The 20,096-nt window shown below is 35.9% G+C and overlaps 1 protein-coding gene across 4 annotated transcripts in view; it reads right to left on the reverse strand.

Moving 5' to 3' along the window:
• The window catches only part of PARD3B (par-3 family cell polarity regulator beta), a 957,311-nt gene that overhangs the window by 381,203 nt on the left and 556,012 nt on the right, over positions 1-20,096 (reverse strand). For all 4 annotated transcript variants that reach the window (XM_069468028.1, XM_069468036.1, XM_069468042.1 and 1 more), the window contains 2 exons: positions 7,850-8,020; positions 3,552-3,684 (listed from right to left, as the gene is read on the reverse strand). In XM_069468028.1, coding sequence (XP_069324129.1) covers positions 3,552-3,684; positions 7,850-8,020 — 304 coding nt within the window. The remainder of the gene's footprint in view (positions 1-3,551; positions 3,685-7,849; positions 8,021-20,096) is intronic.

A 20,096-nucleotide genomic window follows, 5' to 3' on the forward strand; every position in this document is an offset into this window, starting at 1 on the left:
AAATGTAAAATGTTATTAATATTACAAAGAGGTGATGAATACGACATTCTTTTATAGCATGTGTTTATAAATTCTGTTAAATTATTTTTTCTCTAAATCAATAGGCTTATATAAAAAGTAAGAAAACCTCATCTACTGGCCTCTAACAATTAAAATTTAATGAGTCTTTGTTTTGATAGGCATAATTCTTGTAATCTAGTACTGTAGCACAGATCCACAAAGATATAATAATAGACTTTTTCCACTTAAAATAAAAATAAGGTTTAGTGGACACTTCTCAAAAGAAATGGATTTTTTATTTCAACTTGGAAAATCAAGGTGGAGAAGGAATTAAAACCAGAACCTTTTAGGTAGTTAATAGTTTTTTTTATTGGTATAAAAATTGTTCTACCTGGATCTATGTCTCAGAAGAAAGAGAACAGACAAAATGTCCCAGTGGTTGCCTGTGGTCACTTACACCCAAAGGACTGTATTTATTTAGGAGAGATACAAAGTCTGAATGTTCTACTGACCTTCCCAATTATTATTAAATTTTATTTTTAGTGTGTGCTTTGAGTGATTTTATTATTTAAAAATTTTTCTGGATGTATTCTTGACTAGTTCTATAGTGTCATTATTTTAGCCTTGGAAGAGATATTACCCCATTTATCTGAGTATCTCAATGTCCTCTAAAAATATGCTGTGTATCAAAAGAAGTCACCCATCACTTAATGCTGGGGATATAGTCTGAGAAATGCATCCTTAGGCGATTTCGTCATTGCGTAAACATCATAGAATGTACTTATACAAACCTAGAGGGTATAACCTACTACACACCTAGCCTATGTGGTATATAGCCTATTGCTCCTACACTAAAAACCTACACGGCATGTTACTGAATACAGTAAGCAACTGTAACACAATGGTAAGTATTTATGTATTTAAACATGTCTACATATAGAAAAGGCACAGTAAAAACATGACATAAAAGATAGAAAATGGTACACCTATAAAAGGAGACTTACCACGAAGGGAGCTTGCAGGACTGGCTGGGAACCAGGACTCTGGGTGAGTCAGTGAGTGAGTGGTGAGTGAGTCTGAAGGGCTCTAGGACATTACTGTGCGCTATTGTAGACTTTATAAATACCGGACGCTTAGGTTATACTACATTTATGAAAATTTGTTTCTTTCTTCAATAATCAATTTACCTTAGCTTATTGTAACATTTTTACTTATACCCTTGACTTTTTAATAAAACAGCTTAAAATATTTTGTATAACTGTATAAAAATATTTTCTTTCTTCATATCCTTATTCTATAAGCTTTTCTCTATTTTTAAAATTACTTATGTATTTAATTTTTAAAACTTTTTGGAAAAACTAAGACACAAATCCATCCTAGCCTAGGCATACACAGGGTCAGGATCATCAGTGTCACTGTCTTCCACCTCCACATCTTGTCCCCTGGGAAAGTCTTCAGGGGCAATAACATGTATGTAACTTCATCTCCTGTGACTATAATGCCTTCTTCAGGAATACCACCGAGGCTGTTTTACAGTTAACTATTCTCTTCTTTTTTTTTTTTTTTTTGGTAAGTAAAAGGAGTACACTCTAAAATTACGATAAAAAAGTATAGTACAGCAATTACTAGGAAATAGGAATTTTTCAGCTCCATTATAACCTTATGGGACCACCATCATATATCTGTTCCATATGGTAAATGACTGTATTTTATAGATATTGAAAATAAAACAAGATAGGAGGTAAAGTGCTCAATGTTCCCTTGGATGTCATTGGTGTAATTAGGAACAAAATACTAAACTTAGTCATTGGACCACATGTTGCTTGAGAATTAAGTTCCAATCAAATTACATAAAGGCTAGATATTTTGATATAGATGTCAACATGTATGATCATAATATGGACATAGTAGAAAAAAGTCTGTTCTATTCTTTAGAAAACTTGCTGTTCTTTCCCCAGACTCTCTTGCTATTGTGATTTAAAGTCTCAGAAGGAGATTTTACTCTGTCAAGAAAACTTTTAAGATTAAAAAAAAAACCATGCTATTTCTTTATTTAGCTAAAAAGTCAAGTCAGCTTCTAATGGACATTCTTACTATTAGGTAAAGGGCTTCAATAGATTCAAGAGCCCAATGTAAGTCAGTCAATGAAACTATGCTATAGTTTAGGCGATGAATTTATGTCAGAGGGACATGAATTGAATCCAGACTCTGCATGTATCAAGCATGCAGTCTGGGGAAAATTATTTACTCTTCTTTGACTTTCTAGTTCTTCATCTGTAAAATGAAGATAATAATATTACCCACTTTGAGTGTGCATGCAAATTGCTTAACACAGTATCTAACAGACAGTAAACACTTAATAAATGGTAACAGCTGTTGCAACTACTCTCACTAAAATGGAGGAATTCTGAGGAAAAAACAACATCCCATTCTGATGAGACAATTTAATTCTAGAGCAATCTCAGATGTATAAGTCTGTTCTGTTGGAGTAATTTCAAACTGTGGAACTTGTTCCCCCATAGTCAAATTTTGGTAACAGCTTAAGTGTCCAAAATATAAGGAATTGATTACATAATATATAGCATAATATATAGTCTGTTCAATAGACTACTATATGGTTACTGAATATTATGTTATAGAAGAATATTCAATGACAAAGTAAGATGCTCTTAATATGCTATTAATTAAAAGAGCAATTTCCTAAACATTACATACAGTATATTTCATTTTCATTTCATTTTATGTACATGTATTTGCATGAAGAAAAGACTTGAATGATATATATAAAAATGTTATTGATTAGGATCTTTGATAGAAGTATGAGTAACATTAAATTTTCTTTTTATTGCTTTCCTCTAAATTTTCTACGATGAGTATGTATTGCTTTTGCAATATAAAAAATGAAAGTTATTAAAGCAGAGACATACAGGGAGATAAAATAATTTTCTTGGTGACCTGAAGTATAATTTTTGAAAAACAAGAAAACTCAGTTTTTTTTACATCTGGAGTCTTCTAGAAATGTGATCCTTACCAGATAACAAGGGAAAGACAGTGTAGCAAGACAGTAACAAGAACATTCCAAATGTCACATGACTGTTTCAGGCCATGATATTTACCACACTCATCTTAGAATCGAGCATTAATCTGTGAATCGTGCTATGACCATTTTATGGTTTAATACAAGGCCATACATTTCTTTAGTTTAGTAGTTATTTACACTTAGTAACTTCCAATATTAAAAGAGCTTTAAAAAATAACAGTTTGCCATCTTTGATTCTCCCGTCATGGTTTGTTTTATACATAACCCTCCATGTTTGGGGCAGCAAGCACAGAAACTGTCACTTAAACTGGAGGCTTTGCCAGGAATCTGATTCACAAGTCTGAGTCAGTTCTCCCACCTTCTCTCAGCATTCATGACTCTGAGTAACAAATTCTGCACTTAGTCTAATTAACTCCCCTTTGTTCCTTTTTTCTTTCTTTTTTTTTTAATAAAAAGGCACTTTTGCATTTTCTCGCTCCATTTGCAGTGGATGAAATGGTTAGATTCTTACCTTTCTGTTTGTCTTGTGGACTGTAAGTGCCAAATGGATGCAGTGTACTATTATCATTTCGCCTGGAGGTGGTTACAGCGTTTTGACAGTTCTCAAAGCATGGCTTGGAAAATGCCCCACACTCTGCGGGCTCCTAATGGATAAAAATAAAAATTACATTTGCTTTTTTAATATGTTCCAACTTGATTAATTGAAGCAAAGCAAAAGAATGATCAATTTAGGAATAGCCTTTCAAGAGTCTATTACACATAAGTTCTCAACTGTGGAAAATCAAAATGGTCCTATCAGTTAAAACATCTTTGAGTATGAAATAAAAAATACTGACGATGTGGTGCTAAGGATTAGGAGTGCTGATAGTCAACACAAAAGAGGATTAACTTTATTATTTTCCCCCCACTTACAACTGGCTTCTTTCAGATTTTCTTCCATCTGGGAGTGCAGCTTGTGGCAGTGTCAACACAAGAATACAGTTCATGCCAAGGGTGTTTCTCTGCCAACCAGCTGGTTCCTCTCTCTCTCTGCGACTAAGTGCATATGCTCTAGGACAAGTCAGAACCCAAGCAGGTTTGCCACTGAAATGTCATGAGTGTGTCCGCCTGCAGACACTAGGTCTTTTGGCCAGGAGCTTAAACCAAACTGCTGTGACAATGCCAGACAGTGGTTCTCCTGAGGTTTTTTTTAATTTTTTACCATACTTGCCCTTCCTATTTTGATTTTTGCAAACTGTAAACAAATTCAAAACTGCTGTATCCAGATTAAGATGCCCAAAAGCCATCTTCTACAGGTGCTGAAGGGGTAATAGGTGGGGGTTGATTGTAGAGAACTCTACCTAGCTTTTCAAGACATTGAGGCACAGAGAGCTGAGTTTTGCCCTGGCTCATATTATTTGTCTCCCTAACAGATTTTAATGAGTAAATAATTTGGAAGCCGTCTCATGGCTGTTCCCTTGATCATTTGTGAAAGGAACACGCTGCACATAGGAACACAGATCTAACCCCTAAAGCTCTTTCCCTCTGAGAAAAGCATTTTGCTAAAACAGTGCATTTGATTTACATTTTCCTCTTTAGTTATAAAAATTCAATATCTAGCTACTTAAACAAAATATTTAAAACATTCAGTTTAGGCATTCTTAATAATTAAAATGTTTTCAGTGGTAAAAGGTCCTTTAGCTTTTTGTCAAGGCTGGTAACACTTCTCCCACACCCAATGTGTTACCCTTGGCTTCTGTGCTGCCAGTCAAAGTGACCCTAATACAGGAGGCAAGCTACTCCTAAATTAAAGCTGGGGCCCTAGCAGGCAGGAGAGGTAGGACTGGCCATGCACAGTCCCGTGCTTTGATTTAACAATAACAACAAGAACAGAAATTTTTTTTTCTGTTTTCCCAGCTCTTTGATAAATGACACAATCGATATCCCAACAACTGATCAGTAACCAGCCTAATTAAAGTATTCAGCCTGTAAAATAGAGCTGTCGTGGAACCCTCCATTAGTGTCCCAGCCAATAAAAAATATAATGGATTTTTAAACATATTCTGCTTCTACCAAGATGAGCCGGCAGCAGGGAGGGAAATGTTTTGGGGAAGAGAAAAACAAAATCAGGTCATAACCCATTTTTTAATACCAAGTCTCTAGGCTCAAATAGAATTACAATTGAACCTCAAGCTCATCCTCTGAAAAATATGTTTCTGTTTAAAACGATTTTGATTCAATCAAGGGCTCATTATGTATTCTTCACGAGGTCCTCATCAAAACTGTTTACATATCTTGTACATCTGGGTAATGTGGGAAAAAACCTCCAACAACTATATATTTTGACTTTTCTTAAGTAGCTTCTTCAATTTTTTTTTAATATCAATATAACATTCAAGCAGCCATTTTGGTATTCCTGCCAAATCTGACTAATTGATTTGCCTGAACGTGTCAACAGTGCTGAGACCTTTTTCTAGGTTATGACACTTTTTATTGTACTGGAGGGCGATTGTTGTTCTACAGGAGAATACACCAAAAAAAGAGTACACAATATATGCTTTGACACAGTAAAATACAGATTTGGGAGATGAAATAGCTGCAATTTTTTTCAATTTAATGAAGATAAGCTGTACATTAGTCTGCTGTCTTTATAAGAAATAATGCTCTTTAATCTTCACGGGTACCGCAGAGATTCTCAATAGCTGAGAGTCAAGTGCCAGCTCATTCCCCATGGAAAGCATGTAAATATTAGGGAAACTAAAAATGGATCTTGTTTAAATGTCCTCATAGAAATTGCTTTTTGCCCCAGTTCTCATTCCCGATTGATTCCCTGGTGATCTATGTTAACAAGACACTTCTGAGAATGGGCAACAAACTGCAAGTTTAGTATTTTCTTCTGATGGAATAATGTCAATCTGCCCCAGAGTGTGAGAATTAAAAGGAAAATACCCGCAGTGAAGAGGAATGCAAATGGTAAATTGTACCGACTCTAACACCTGTCCCTTAGCATCCACAAATATTTTAGATAAAGGCATAAATCAGGGAAGATGAGAGGTGGGAGCTTAGCTAAATCTTTTAGAACCATATTCATTTCTTTTGTTTGTTTGTTTAAATTTTTGTTTAAATTTTGCTATCTGCGTGGAGACGGTCCATTATAGCAGTATCTATACCAGACTTTTCTATTAGTGGAGGCATCTTTGTTAAAGAAATCCTAAGGGAGATGTCATATGCAGATGTGCAGAAGGGATGAGGAGGGCACTCACAGGCTATCTGTCCAACTGTCTCCAATAGACGGTTTCATGGAGTCCTAAGGCTCTGGAGTAAGAACCAAATTAAACCAGATGGGGCCGATTCTCTTAGGGTAGGATGCAGTAGATAAGGGCAAATGTACACAAGTAAAGCCCATTAAATATTCATGGCAGACTCTGTCACTTAAGCAGACGCAAATGTTGGAAATGAGTTTGTTCATTACATTTAGTCTCCAGTAATTGGCCAATTTACATTTATTTAACATCTACAAGGTTATGTATAGAAGAGTATAAAAGGTACAGTTACTCCTTTCCAATAGATGATAATATAACAAAATAAGATACAGCTTGTAACTTTACTATTCAAGTTTACTTTCTCAGACAAAGGACATCTCAGATACAATGTTTTCATTCATTCAACTATATTTATTGTCTACCCTATGCTTGGGAATGAGGATGCATTAAGAGATAAAACAGACAACAGTATCTGTCATCTATAAATACTGAGCACTCAACTATGTATATAGTTACATAGTCAGGAAACAGCAAACCTAGTATTTTAACCGAAGCAATTCAAAACTCCAGAGCCCGAGCTTTTAACTATAATGAGCCCCACTACCATCTACTCTTGTTTAATTTGATAAAACTTTTGTTTTCTACATTCTTAAGCTGAACTTTTTGTTAAAATTAATTTTAATATTAGTGTTTTTAATAGTATTCTGTTTTTACTTTGCATATTATTGTATCACACAAACATAATTTGCCCTTAGAGAATAGAATATCCTGATGTTATAATGTGTGATTTGTTGATGCTTTGCTTAACTTTTAGCACTTTTAAGTTTTCTTATCTTTTCCTAAAATAATTTTAGGAGCATTTAATAATTATTGTACATCTAAAAAATAAAATAATATTTTAGGAAATTTTATATTTATTATTTATATGTAAGTGAAATGTTTAGGGATATTAGCATTCAAGAATATTCCATGTTTACACTTCCTGTGTAAGTGAAAATATTTCTGACATGTAAAACAAAATCCATAAAGAAATCATAAAAAATTTCAAAAAATAAGACTTCCACTTATTTAATAACATGATCAAGCAGCTTGCCTTATACATCCAATTTTAAATTAGTTAAGTCTCAGGTCTATATTATTTATGTGCAGGCTATGGGGGAAAATACAGAGAGATGATTGCATTATAATCCTCTTCACATTAAACATCGTACACATCTGATTAGGAACTTTCTATGGCATGAATACTGCTAGCATATCAACCAAAAACTACATAGAGATGTTTATGAATAAGTCCAGAGTTTTTGGAATTTCTGGGGGAAAAAAACTAGAAAGTATGGACCTGTTACATTTGATAAATGACTTGCTTTATATGCACAGTTTTACACCTTCTCTTTATACCTAAAATATACAACCACCTGTTCCTCACATAAATCTGTCAAAGCCCTTCTGGGGCGTATTTTCCCAACTGGAGAATCAATATGACTCTGGCTACCATACTAGTAATGGAAATTTGCATATTCTGGTGGCCCTTGGGCAATTTGCTGAGGAAAATCAAGATTTGAATCACCTCCATTGGTCTCTCTGGCCTCCTCAGAATCACCAACTGAATCATCCCTCGTATGTTTCCTTCCATGGACATGGATCGCCTAAGTGTTTCCATAGCTTCGTGGTTGGACTTTCCCAAAAGTGATTCCCCATTAACTGCAATCAGCTGGTCATTCATTCGCAGACGACCATCCTACCAGAGAGGAAAGAAAAACAATATTAAACAGAGAAAAGCATGGTGATGACATGTGGCTGTTTCAGGGGAAAAAGTTCAAGTTTAAAAATGAAAAAAGAAAAAAATCAGCTATTAGAAACGATTTACTTTTCATGGCAGAAAAAGGTTCTAGAGTTTATCAAACAGTTACAAATACTAATAATGAATCATGTGAAAGTATTTTTTAGAAACCTTGGAGTCCTGAGCAGCAATAATTTAGACATTTGTATAATGTCTCTTACCTAAATCCTTGGCAACCATGCTAATCTAGCCTGATTCTGCCATTTGCTCTGGCAGGGACCATGTTGCTGACTCAAGGGAAGGGGATTTGGAAATGAAAGGAGGTAGTCACATCTCTCGAAATGAGGGTTTGCATTTTCAGGCACAGAGAGACATCATGCTTAGATGCTGTCTGCTTGACAGTAGCAATGTGTCTCCCAGATATCGTTGCTAGCTCTATTGAACAGTGCTAAGAAAAATCCTCACGTAATTTTCTCTAACATAACCACAAAGTTGCTAGTCTGCAAGAGAACACAGAGGTGTGTAGAAAAGGACCAATCTGACTTGATATCTTTTGGCAGAAACGCTTGACAAAGGGAATTGCCAAGCTTTTTGGGGGAGGCTCTGACTGATGAATTCTTTCACCCAGCATCTCCAGGAAGAAACATCACTTACTACAAAGTACAAAGAACCTCAGCATATGAATAGGCAGCCTCTAGGTCTAAATCTGGTCTAAGTCACTTCGAGGCACTAATCATCTTCAGCAAGAAGTCCCTCATAGGCTGGGGTCTCCAGCAGTAGCTAAAAAACTGGGATGCCAGCTCTGCCCTTGCAAGGACTTAAAGGGACCACTATGCATTTCCCCAATGTGTGTAGCATGGGAGGAAAGATGCTTAAAATGTTGACAATCAGACTGGGGACATACCCTCTACATATTTTACACTCAGGTAGGAAGTTCTTGCTATGAGGCACAGATGAGTTAGGAATGTTATCACACTGCTCCTGCTGCTGATAAATTTAACAGAAAGAACAGTAAAAACTGTATTAATATAACAGTCTATCCTTCCAGAGAATTCTTCCACAAATTATCTCTAGGGATTCTCACAGAACCCAAGAATTTAAGTAGATTCACGTTTTCATAAACATTTTACAGAAAAGGAAACCGAGGCAGGGAAGTGATATAACTTGCTCTAGGTCACAAAACCAAGTCAAAGGTAAAACTGACTTAAGTTTGGCATCCACGAATCTTGGCTCTTTTGTTTTTCTACTACAATTCCCTTTGTTACTTGTCTCTAGACTACAGTTGTGCAACACCAAAAGAGAGAAAGGAAAATATTAAAGAATTCTTGTGGTGAGAAGTATCTGGGATTCATGGTCAAATCAACAGAATGAAATGTAATAGAAAAACCTTTCCTAAGAAATGAGATAACCAGACATACACAATGAACAACAGAAACCAACCATACAGCTTTGGGAGAGAAATCCTGTCGACAGGTTGATAAAGTTGGACTCATGCAACAGCAGATGGTCAGAGGAAGTCCCTCTGCTGACAGCAGAGAAAAGAGAGACGGTGGTGAGAGCTGCAGCTCCAGAGGAGAGCTAACGCCTCGTGGAGGCACGGCACATGCCACCTGCTGGAGAAGGTGTTGGCCACGAGGGACTGCAGAGGCCACCCAAAGGAGGACACGCCTACTCGAAGAAATGGAGATCGCAAGGCAATGAGATCAATAGATAAGGGCGTAAAATCGGAGATATAAACTGTTTAAGTGGACTGCCTCAGCACAGCTTAATGTCCCCTGCCTTCCCCTTGTTTTCCCACTTCACTTAACCTTTACTCTAATTTGGAGCAAGTCTAGAAATGAGATTTACAGGAAAGGCCCAACAAGAAAGAAATCTCTTTATTTCTGTTATCCAATTTTGAATGAGGCACATAAAAGAATAAGATTAAGACTACATAAAATGGGATAAAACAAAAACAACCTAACGGTTTAGTCATGTGAAATGAGACATGACTGGAGAAATTATTCTGTTCTATTCAGTCATATAATGAAAAGAGGAGTACTGGGATGAATCTTGTCACTAAACATCTTTTTAGTGGTTCTTAAAGAGAAGGAAGAACCAGAAGAGTTGGATTAGGGTCCTAATCCTGTTAACAAGAAATGAAGTCTAGTGTTCAGATTGTGGTGCTTAGTCCTGGCAGGACACCTTGTCCACCATGACAAGCAGCAGCAGCAGCTTTATGGGTACCTCTAGAGATGAAAGGAATGAAAGTCTAGAGACATCCCACCTGGTAACCTCTTGTGAACCTTCTCTGTGGGTGTGAGGCAAGGTCAGAGTGAAGAGGTAGATGAGAGATGAGCAGATATGACAATGTTTTTTGTAAAGTCTCTTATCAACAGCCATTAAGCACAAACTTTTATTTCCAGCTACATTCTAAGTCTCAAGCATGGAGAATTACATTGAAGTAGGACATGTTTACTGTAACCAAGTCCCAAACAAAAAGACAGGTCAGGTCACGCCAGAGCAGCTGGAATTTTTTTTTCAAAGACACTCTCATTCATCACAAGTGTCACTAGAGAGTTGTGGGCATGATAAAAATCCACACACTCTCATTTCCAGGCTTGGCTGGTTTGCTGCTGTTGGTATGTGCTTTTTCTTTGTAAGATAAATGATGGGTAATTTCATTAATGGTGATGCCAGTAAGCACCATGTTGTTCGAACATTTAGAATATAATCACAGAATTTAGAGCTGAAAAGGTCCTTAGAGGTCATCTCATCCAACCTCTTTTGCTTAGAGATGAATAATGTGATGCCCAAAGAGGATGAAAACCATTTCTTGAACACCTCATAAGAGAAGGCACTTCCACATATATTAGGACTTGCTCAGCCAGTTAAGGTCAGAGTTGGAACAGAATAGCCCAAGTCCTGAATTCTACTAAAGCATTCACTAAACCATTCTGTCTTATAACTAGTCCCTAAAGCAATAATCTTCAAGAAAAGACTTTCAAAACCAGAGAGTACAATATGTGACCAGACATCTGGAAGAGAACACTATATGACATCAGAGACACACAACGGAAGATGTGGAGACAGGACACTGTGCAGGGGGTGCCAAAGCAAGGGAGCAACCTGGAAGAGAAAAAAATCCGACTACCTACCTAACTATATGTCCATGCAAGACTAGTCTATGTCTAGTCTTGACCTAAAAGGAAATTGACTCAGTGAAGAGCCCATCATTCAAACTCATCAAATATCTCTCAAAATTGTGGATATCCACTTTGTTCTGGAATAATTTTGATCAAGAAAATTAGCTTTTTATGGTTTTTTTCCTATTAATATTATGTTTAAGTAAGCACATACGCATGAGAATATTAACCCTCAACTAAATTCACATAAGTGAATTCAACTATCCAAAGATGTTACTTAGTAATTCTAGGATATTTATTTCATTGTAATCTGGCTCATACTTACATTTGTCACAGAAAAAAAAAGAAATCCTTTTCTTTCCTACCTTCCTCCCATTAGAACCGTAAGCAAAAAACACTCAACTATGCTTCCCAACTCTGGCACCCCTCATAACCAACTCTGTCCATCCTCAAGGTAGAAAGGAGCCAAGGAGATTCCCAAATAGAAGGAAAAATAGAGTAAGGAGAACAGACTAGAGATAAAAAAAAAAAAAATAACTTCTTCAGGGCACTTCAGGACAAACAGAAACTGGCATGAGGTTAGGTCTTGTCTATGTCCTGAGACGGTTTCAAAGCTTATCAGCCCTAACTGGTTTTATCATAGTAGGAAACACAGTGGACTAGGAGACAAGATATTTAGAGTATCACATTACATCTCCCTTGTACTGAACATGTAATATAGGCCAGTCCTTGTGCAAATCTTTTGCACACATTTTCTCATTCATTTCTTACAACCACCATGTAAGAAACTCTACTATTAACACTACTCTCTGCTATTTAAGAGATGTAGAGATGGAGGCTCAGAGAAATTAAGTAATTTGTCAAAGCGTTCTGGCATAGCCAGAGCTCTTTGTCTCTAAAGTTAAGGATATGTATCCATTATACTATATTGCTTCTAAAATCAGGGTTCTAGAGATTACTAATGGCACTAATGACAATTTTTTTTGTTTGTTTCAGAATAATACGGGGTTACAAATATTTTGGTTGCATGGATTGCTTTTGTATTGCTTGAGTCAAAGTTATAAGTGTGCCCATCACCCAGATATATATATTGTACCCATTAGGTATGATTTCACCCATTCCCTCCTCCCCACTCCCCTCTACGTGATTCCCATTGAGTTTTACTTCCATCTGTGCATATGAGTGTTGATTGGTTAGTTTCAATTTAATAGTACATGTGGTGTTTGTTTTTCCATTCTTCTGATACTTCACTTAGGAGAATGGTCTCCAGTCCCATCCAGGTTGTTGCAAAAGGTATAATTCATTCTTTTTTATGGCCAAGTGGTACTCCATGGTATACATATACCACATTTTATCAATCCACTCATGAGTTGATGGCACTTGGGTTGATTCCACATCTTTGTGATTGTGAACTGTGTTGCAATGAACATTCTAGTGCAAGTGTTTTTTTTGATAACATGAAAAATATAATAGTTTGTTTCAGTAGTAGGATTGTTGGATCAAATGGTAAGTCTACTTTTAGTTCTTTGAGGAATCTCCATGCTATTTTCCATAGAGGTTGCATTAGTTTGCAATCCCACCAATAGTGTGTAACTGTTTCTTTCTCTCTGTATACACACTAGCATCTATCATTTTGGGACTTTGCCATTCTTACTGGGGTGATATCTCATTATGATTTTGATTTAATCATCTCTGATGATTAGTGATGTTGGGCATTTTTTAATATGTTTATTGGCCATTAGTTTATCTTCTTTTGAAAAGCTTTTGTTCATGTCTTTTGCCCACTTTTTTATGGGGTTGTTTAATTTTTTTCTTGCTGATTTGCTTGAGTTCTTTGTAGATTTTGGTTATCATCCCCGTTTTGGATGTATAGCAGGTAAATATTTTCTCCTATTCTCCAGGTTGTCTATTTTCTCCGTTGATTGTTTCCTTGGCTATTACGAAGCTTTTTAATTCAATCAAGTCCCATTTATTTATTTTTGTTGTTGCTGTGATTGCCCATGGGGTCTTCTTCATAAATTCTTTTTCTAGGCCAATATCTAGAAGAGTTTTTTCAATATTTTCTTCTACAATTCTTAGAGTTTCATGTCTTAGATTTAAGTCTGTTATCCATCTTGAATTAATTTTTGTGAGAGATGAGAGATATGGATCCTGTTTCAATCTTCTACATGTGGCTATACAATTTTTCCAGCACCATTTAATAGGGATTTATTTTCTCCAGTGTATATGGCTGTCTACTTTGTGCAAGAGCAGATGGCAATATGTGGATAGCTTTATATCTGGGTTCTCTGTTTTGTTCCACTGGTCTATGTTTCTATTTATGTGCCAGTACCAGGCTATTTTGGTTACTACATAGCCTTTTAGTATAGCTTAAAGTCTGGTAAAATGATGCCTTCAGATTTCTTCCTTTTGCTTAAGGCTGAGTTGGCTATTGGGGCTCTTTTCTGGATCCAAATGAAGCATAGAATTATTTTTTTCTAGATCTGCAAAAAATGATGTTGGTATTTTGATGAGGATTGCATTGAATCTGTAAATCACTGTGGGTAGTATGGACATTTTAACAATGATGATTTTGCCAATACATGAGCATGATATGTTTTTCTATTTGTTTACATCATCTGTAATTTCCTTCCTCAGTGATTCATAGTTCTCTTTGTAGAGATCTTTCACCTCCTTGCTTAAATATATTCCTAAGTATTTTATTTTCTTTGTAGCTATTGTGAAAGGTATTGAGTCTCTGATTTGATTCTCAGCTTGACTGTTGTTGGTGAATAGGAATGCTACTGATCATTGTACATCGATTATGTAGGCTGAGACGCTGCTGAATTTATCTATGAATTTCAGGAGTCTCTTGGCAGAATCTTTGGGGTTTTCTAGACATAAGATCATATCATCAGCAAAGAGCAATACCTTGACATCCTCTTTCCTTATTTGGATATCCTTAATTTCCTTGTCTTGCCTGGTTGCTGTGGCTGGGACTTATAGTACTATGTTGAATAGAAGTGGTGACAATGGGCATCCTTGTCTTGTTCCAGTTCTTAGTGGGAATTCTTTCAACTTTTCCCCATTCAGTATGATGTTGGCTGTGGGTCTGTCATATATGGCTTTTATAATTTTGAAGTATGTTCCATCTATGCCTATTTTGTTAAGAGTTTTATCATAAAAGGATGTTGAATTTTATCAAATGCTTTTTCTGCATCTATTGGGATGATTGTATGGTCTTTGTGTTAGCTTCTGTTTACGTGGTGAATCACATTTGTGGATTTACATATGTTGAACCATTCTTGCATCCCTGGGCTGAAGTCCTCTTGGTCACAGTGGATTGGTTATTTTATTTATTTATTTTTTTTTGATGTGCTGCTGAATTTCATTTGCTAGAATTTTACTGAGGATTTTTGCATCTATATTCATAAAGGATAATGGTCTATAGTTTTCTTTTTTGTTGTGTCTTTCCTGGCTTAGGTATCAAGGTGATACTGGCTTCATAGAATCAGTTGGGGAGGATTCCTTCCTTGTCAATGTCATAAAATAATTTCTGCAGTATGAGTATCGAGTCTTCTTTGTAGGTCTGATAGAATTCAGGTGTGAAACCATGTGGTCTGGGACATTTTTTTGTTGGAAGATTTTTTTATTGCTGCTTCAATTCCATTGCTCATAACTGGCCTATTCAGGAGTTCTATTTCTTCCTGATTGAGCTTCAGGAGGTTGTGCGTTTCCAGGAATTTGTCCATTTTCTCAACATTTTCGAGTTTATGTGCATAGAGATTTTTTTAGTATTCACAGATGATATTTTATATTTCTGTGGTATCAGTTTTAATATCTCTGTTTTCATTTCTGATTGAGCTTAAAATTAGAAATCAACTCCAACATAAACACTTAATTCTACACAAAGTCATGGAAATTAAAAAACCCTACTACCGAATAATTATTGGGTCAAGAAGGAAATAACAGTGGAAATCAAAAGATTCCTCTAACTAAATGACAAAAGGAACACAAGTTATCAAAATCTGTGGGATTCAGCAAAAGCGGTCCTAAGGGGAAAATTCATAGCCTTAAATGCCTGCATCAAAAAGACAGATCACAAATCAACAATCTGATGAATCATCTCAAGGAACTACAAAAGGAAGAACAAACTAAACCCAAACCCAGCAGAAGAAAAGAAAGAACTAAGGTCAGAGCAGAACTAAATGAAATTTTTTAAAAAAATACAGAAGATTAATGAAACAAAATGTTGGTTCTTTGACAAGATAAACAAAATTGATAGACCTCTCACTAGATTAACCAGAAATAGAAAAGAAAGGACCCAATTAAGCTCATACAATACTTATTTAATGAATTTTTACTATGTGCAGTCATCGTGCCAAGCCCTTTAGAGGCACTAGACAATTTACTTCTTACAGCAACCTGATACATTTGAGACTATTGCCTCTACTTTATAAAAGAAGAAATTGAGGCTCAGAGAGATTGAACAGATTGTTGCAAGTCATGTTTCTAAAAGCCAATTTGAACTAGGCCTGGATCAATCTGGATTACACATTTTCAACTACTTTGCTAGTAATGCTTAGCCTTTATGGGCTCTTAGACCTCTTTGAGAATCTAATAAAAGCTACAGATTCTCATTTCTTAAAAACAACATTTGCACCAGGGTTGTTGTACATTTGAGATAATTCTTTATAGCGAGTGGCTGTCACTTTCTGATGTAGGATATTCCATATGTGCTCTAAAGCATATGTATGACTTCCAGGGTATCCAGTGACCTTGTAGTTCAGCCCCTGTGGTACTCAGTGGTGCTTGGGTACTACCTCCGCCATGATTATTGGTGACACTGCATGGCTTAATTCATTTATCTTGGCCAAATTTTTGTGAGCTCCCCCTTTATCTCTAAAGTTATAATGAATACAGAGTGGAGAGTAAGAAAGCCAAGGCAAAGAGCCTCTGTGGGATATGAGAGAATTATGAGAAAGCGGGCTGGTTTTCCCAAGGCCAGTCCACATTAGTACAGAGTATTGAAAGAATTAATCATGACAAGATGTTGGTTCCTGCCTCGAAATGCTTCTAATGGGGTCCTTGGTAAGGCCTCCTGGGATATTATCAACACCCAGAGCCTAAACCCCAAAGCTTGACTTTAGATTGCAGAATAGACTTTCCCTGGAGCAGGATGGGACCCTAGGCAAGACAGCACCTGACTGAGGTAGAAGATTGTTCTCAAGAAATCCCTCTCAAGGCCCCAAAATCACTCCATGACAACATCTGCCTGTCGTATTTTTTGAAACAAACAAACAAACAAACAAACCCCTCAACTTATGAAAGAACCCTGTAGTCCAGATTGAAGTCATTTAACTTCATTTAAAAACTTAAATCCACACCTAACGGATGCGGTGTGCACTGTGTGGGGGGATGGGCACGCTTGCTGGGTGGTACAAAGGCAATTTATGTAACCAAAGTGTGTGTACCCCTGTAATACTTTGAAATTAAAAAAAAATAGTAACGAAAGAACAAGAATGAATCAAGATTTTTACAGTAGTTTTTAAAACAAAGAAGTTATTAATAGCACATGTTTTACATCATCTACTCTAGCATACTTTTAGCTTATATGAGGAGGGCCATTCTTCCCAAATAAGAGCCCTATTTTCCAGGAACAACAGACTGTATTCTGGTTTATATACCATGGCGACTTTACTCACATTCTTCCTTCTGTCTAAAATATTCTTTGCATTCCTGTTCACCTGTTGACTATCTATCCTTCAAAGGAAGGCTCAGCAACTGCCTTCCTTTCCTAGGGTTTGCCCCAGGCAGAATTACTGCTCCATCATCTCAACACCCATGAGACTTCTCACATTTGTCTAGCATAGCCCCTATCATATTGGTGTTGTTTATATACTTAATTTATTATGCTGCTAGCTTCCTAGACTGTGGGATGGGTGATTTTAAGTTTTCTGAGTCTAGTCTATTATACGCCACCTAACTCACTGTAGATGTTCAAGAAGTGCTTGCTAAAGTGAGTCACTTGAAAAATCTTTCTGCAAGGTACTTTGGATCTGGTGTAAGTTTCATTTAAAATGAACACATTGTTTAATTTAGAAATTATAACTATGAGAGATTCATGAGCACAGGTTGGCTTAGATGTGCCAGCAAATACTCAGAGAACCTTTAGAATTCTAAAAGTAAAGCTTACTTTCTGTGTACTGGCTCTATCTCCACTGGTTCAGCTATTGTCAAAATTTAAAGGTATTTATCTAGTTCAGTTATCATCTTAAGAGTATCTATCATTCCCTTTCTACGTAGCAAACCAGTGAAGTCCCAGCAGAATATCATGTGTGGCATATGATATATTCTTTTTTTCTTTTTTAGATAACTGAAGGATACTTTTTAGACCATCAGGGCATACATAAAACCATTCTGATATAATGTTTTCAAAATGTATTAATCTGTTTCATTTTAAATTCCCAGAAAAATATGGAGCATAAACAAATATATTACATAGAAAGAAATGATATGGACAGCTAAAAATATATATATAAAAAAAAAATTAGCCGGGCATGGTGGTGCATGCCTGTAGTCCCAGCTACTTGGGAGGCTGAGACAGGAGGATCGCTTGAGCTCAGAAGTTTGAGGTTGCTGTGAGCTAGGCTGATGCCACGGCACTCACTCTAGCCTGGGCAACAGAGTGAGACTCTGTCTCAAAAAAAAAAACAAAAAAAAAACAAAACAACAAATATATTACAACTTATGGACTTTACTATAGCCATACTGAATCTTACAATTTTCTTGGCAAGAAAGTCTAAGAAGCACTGATTTAGAATCATCAAAAATATTCTCTGGTCTACTATGCAGTAATAAAATTCTGTGCTTGTTTTGCACTTTTTTTGTTTCCTGTCATTTTAGTTTCTTCTCTATCCCTTCATATCTCCTTCCTGATTTTCTGCCCGTAATTTACTTTGGCCTAGAAAACCAGATAAAAGAAAAGCTTGTTAAGGCATATGTATTATATATGAATTAAGAAGATTCTGCACAAATGCCTAACCAGATTAGAATCTCAAAGGCCTTTTCAATTTATTAAAAATTATCTTATGAATTTACTTCTTGTCTTTTTATACACTGTGAACTTGTTTGTGCAAAGATTCCTTAAAATCAGTCACCAGAAAAATGGGTACAAACCAGAGTGCTAGAATTCTGACTGCAGTATAAACTCAGCATATATATATCTATACACACACACACACACACACACACACACACATATGGTCTACGAATACCCACAATGAAGATGAACATAGCTTATCAGGGGAAGGGTACTTATTTTCAGAGTCAAAGCATCATCAGCATGCTATATTAATATTTGTAGATTATAATTTCCTTTTTCATTAGGACTACCAACTCTCATATTTTTTCAAGCCCACTGAGACAATCATGGAGTCCAAAATACACTTCAAAATAATGTAAAGTTCCAAAATTTTAGTCAGCATAATACACACGTAACTGTATTTCTTACGTACATTTCCATGCATAAAATAAAAATGCAAAAGCAATACAGTTTGGCAAGAAAATAAATGATAGATGCTGGTATTGTGCGATTTTTTTTTTAAGAGACAGGTCTGGCTACGTTGCCCAGGCTACAGCGCAGTGGCCATTCACAAACTACTGAGCCCAAGTGATCTTCTTGCCTCAGCTTCTAAGTGGCTGGGACTATGGTTGCGTGCCACGATGCCTGGCTATTGTGAGATTCTAAAACTAATGTTATATTACATTTTATAAAGTAGTTACTGCTGTAGAAAATTCATAAATGATCAGCCTGACTATGAGTTAACATATGTTAACATTTTCAATTTTTTTCTTAAATAAAAGAAATTGGTTAAAAATGTATTTTTCCAATGTTTAAGTTGGTAATTTTCTTTTTTAAGGTAAAATTCTTATTGGGTATATAGTGATTATGAATTTATGAATTTTTCCAGGCAAAGTTTCTGCTTTTAGTTGTCCATAAAACGTATCACATCTTTATGGTTAGGGATAAAATGGTAGTGTTTGGCTTCTTACATTTGAGGATTTGCAATGGAGTTTCGATCCACCCAGACTATCTGGTCCTTTTGTCAGGGGTAAAAGCTTAGAAGATAATGACTACCAGGAAGGATCCTCAAGGTTCTCTCACTCGTAGAAACTGTTATCAATTTTAAGAAAAATGGAGGGTTGAAGAAATCATTTAACATTAGTGTTTCTTAAAAAGCTGTCCCTTTTATCTTCCTTTGAATTCATTAATTATAGATCCACCACATGATTTATAGATACCAGCAGAGATGGAGGTGGAAATTATTCACACTGGGAACTCCTACTGGACTCCTGTTAAGTCATTTGGATGTTGTTAAATGTTCCCTATTACAAAGAGACATGGAGATTCAGGATCAAGTGCGATGTTCCTGGATATTCTGTTCCTCTGCATATTCTCCAAAAATTCAGAGTTTAGTCATTTTAAAATATTGGGATTGCTGTATTAGTTAAAAGTCTTTCCTTTAGCCCTTAATATATAGTGTAGATTATGAAATCCTGCCTCTTTCAAAACGAGCATCCCAAATTTCCTAAGCACACAAGAATCAAATTACTTAAATTATGTCTATTTCATATTCTGAGTACATGCATTTGCAATTAGCTATGTCAGGCATTTTTCTTTCATTTAATTTCATCATCATCAAGTAGTATTTATTAAGCACAAACCTGGCTAATTAATTTTCTGGAGAATAACAGATACTCTTAAATTCATTCTCTTTAAGAGCCCTTAAACAATCTACCTGATATATGACAAATTTCCCTTAGCAAAAATTGCCTTTAAATTTTAATTTTTATCTTATTATTTCAAGGTTTCATTAGGACACATTCCACTCCCAAAGTTAGCATATTCAAATAAAAAATGTCATTCA

Source organism: Eulemur rufifrons, chromosome 1, assembly GCF_041146395.1.
Source record: "Eulemur rufifrons isolate Redbay chromosome 1, OSU_ERuf_1, whole genome shotgun sequence".
Classification (NCBI taxonomy): Eukaryota; Metazoa; Chordata; class Mammalia; order Primates; family Lemuridae; genus Eulemur; species Eulemur rufifrons.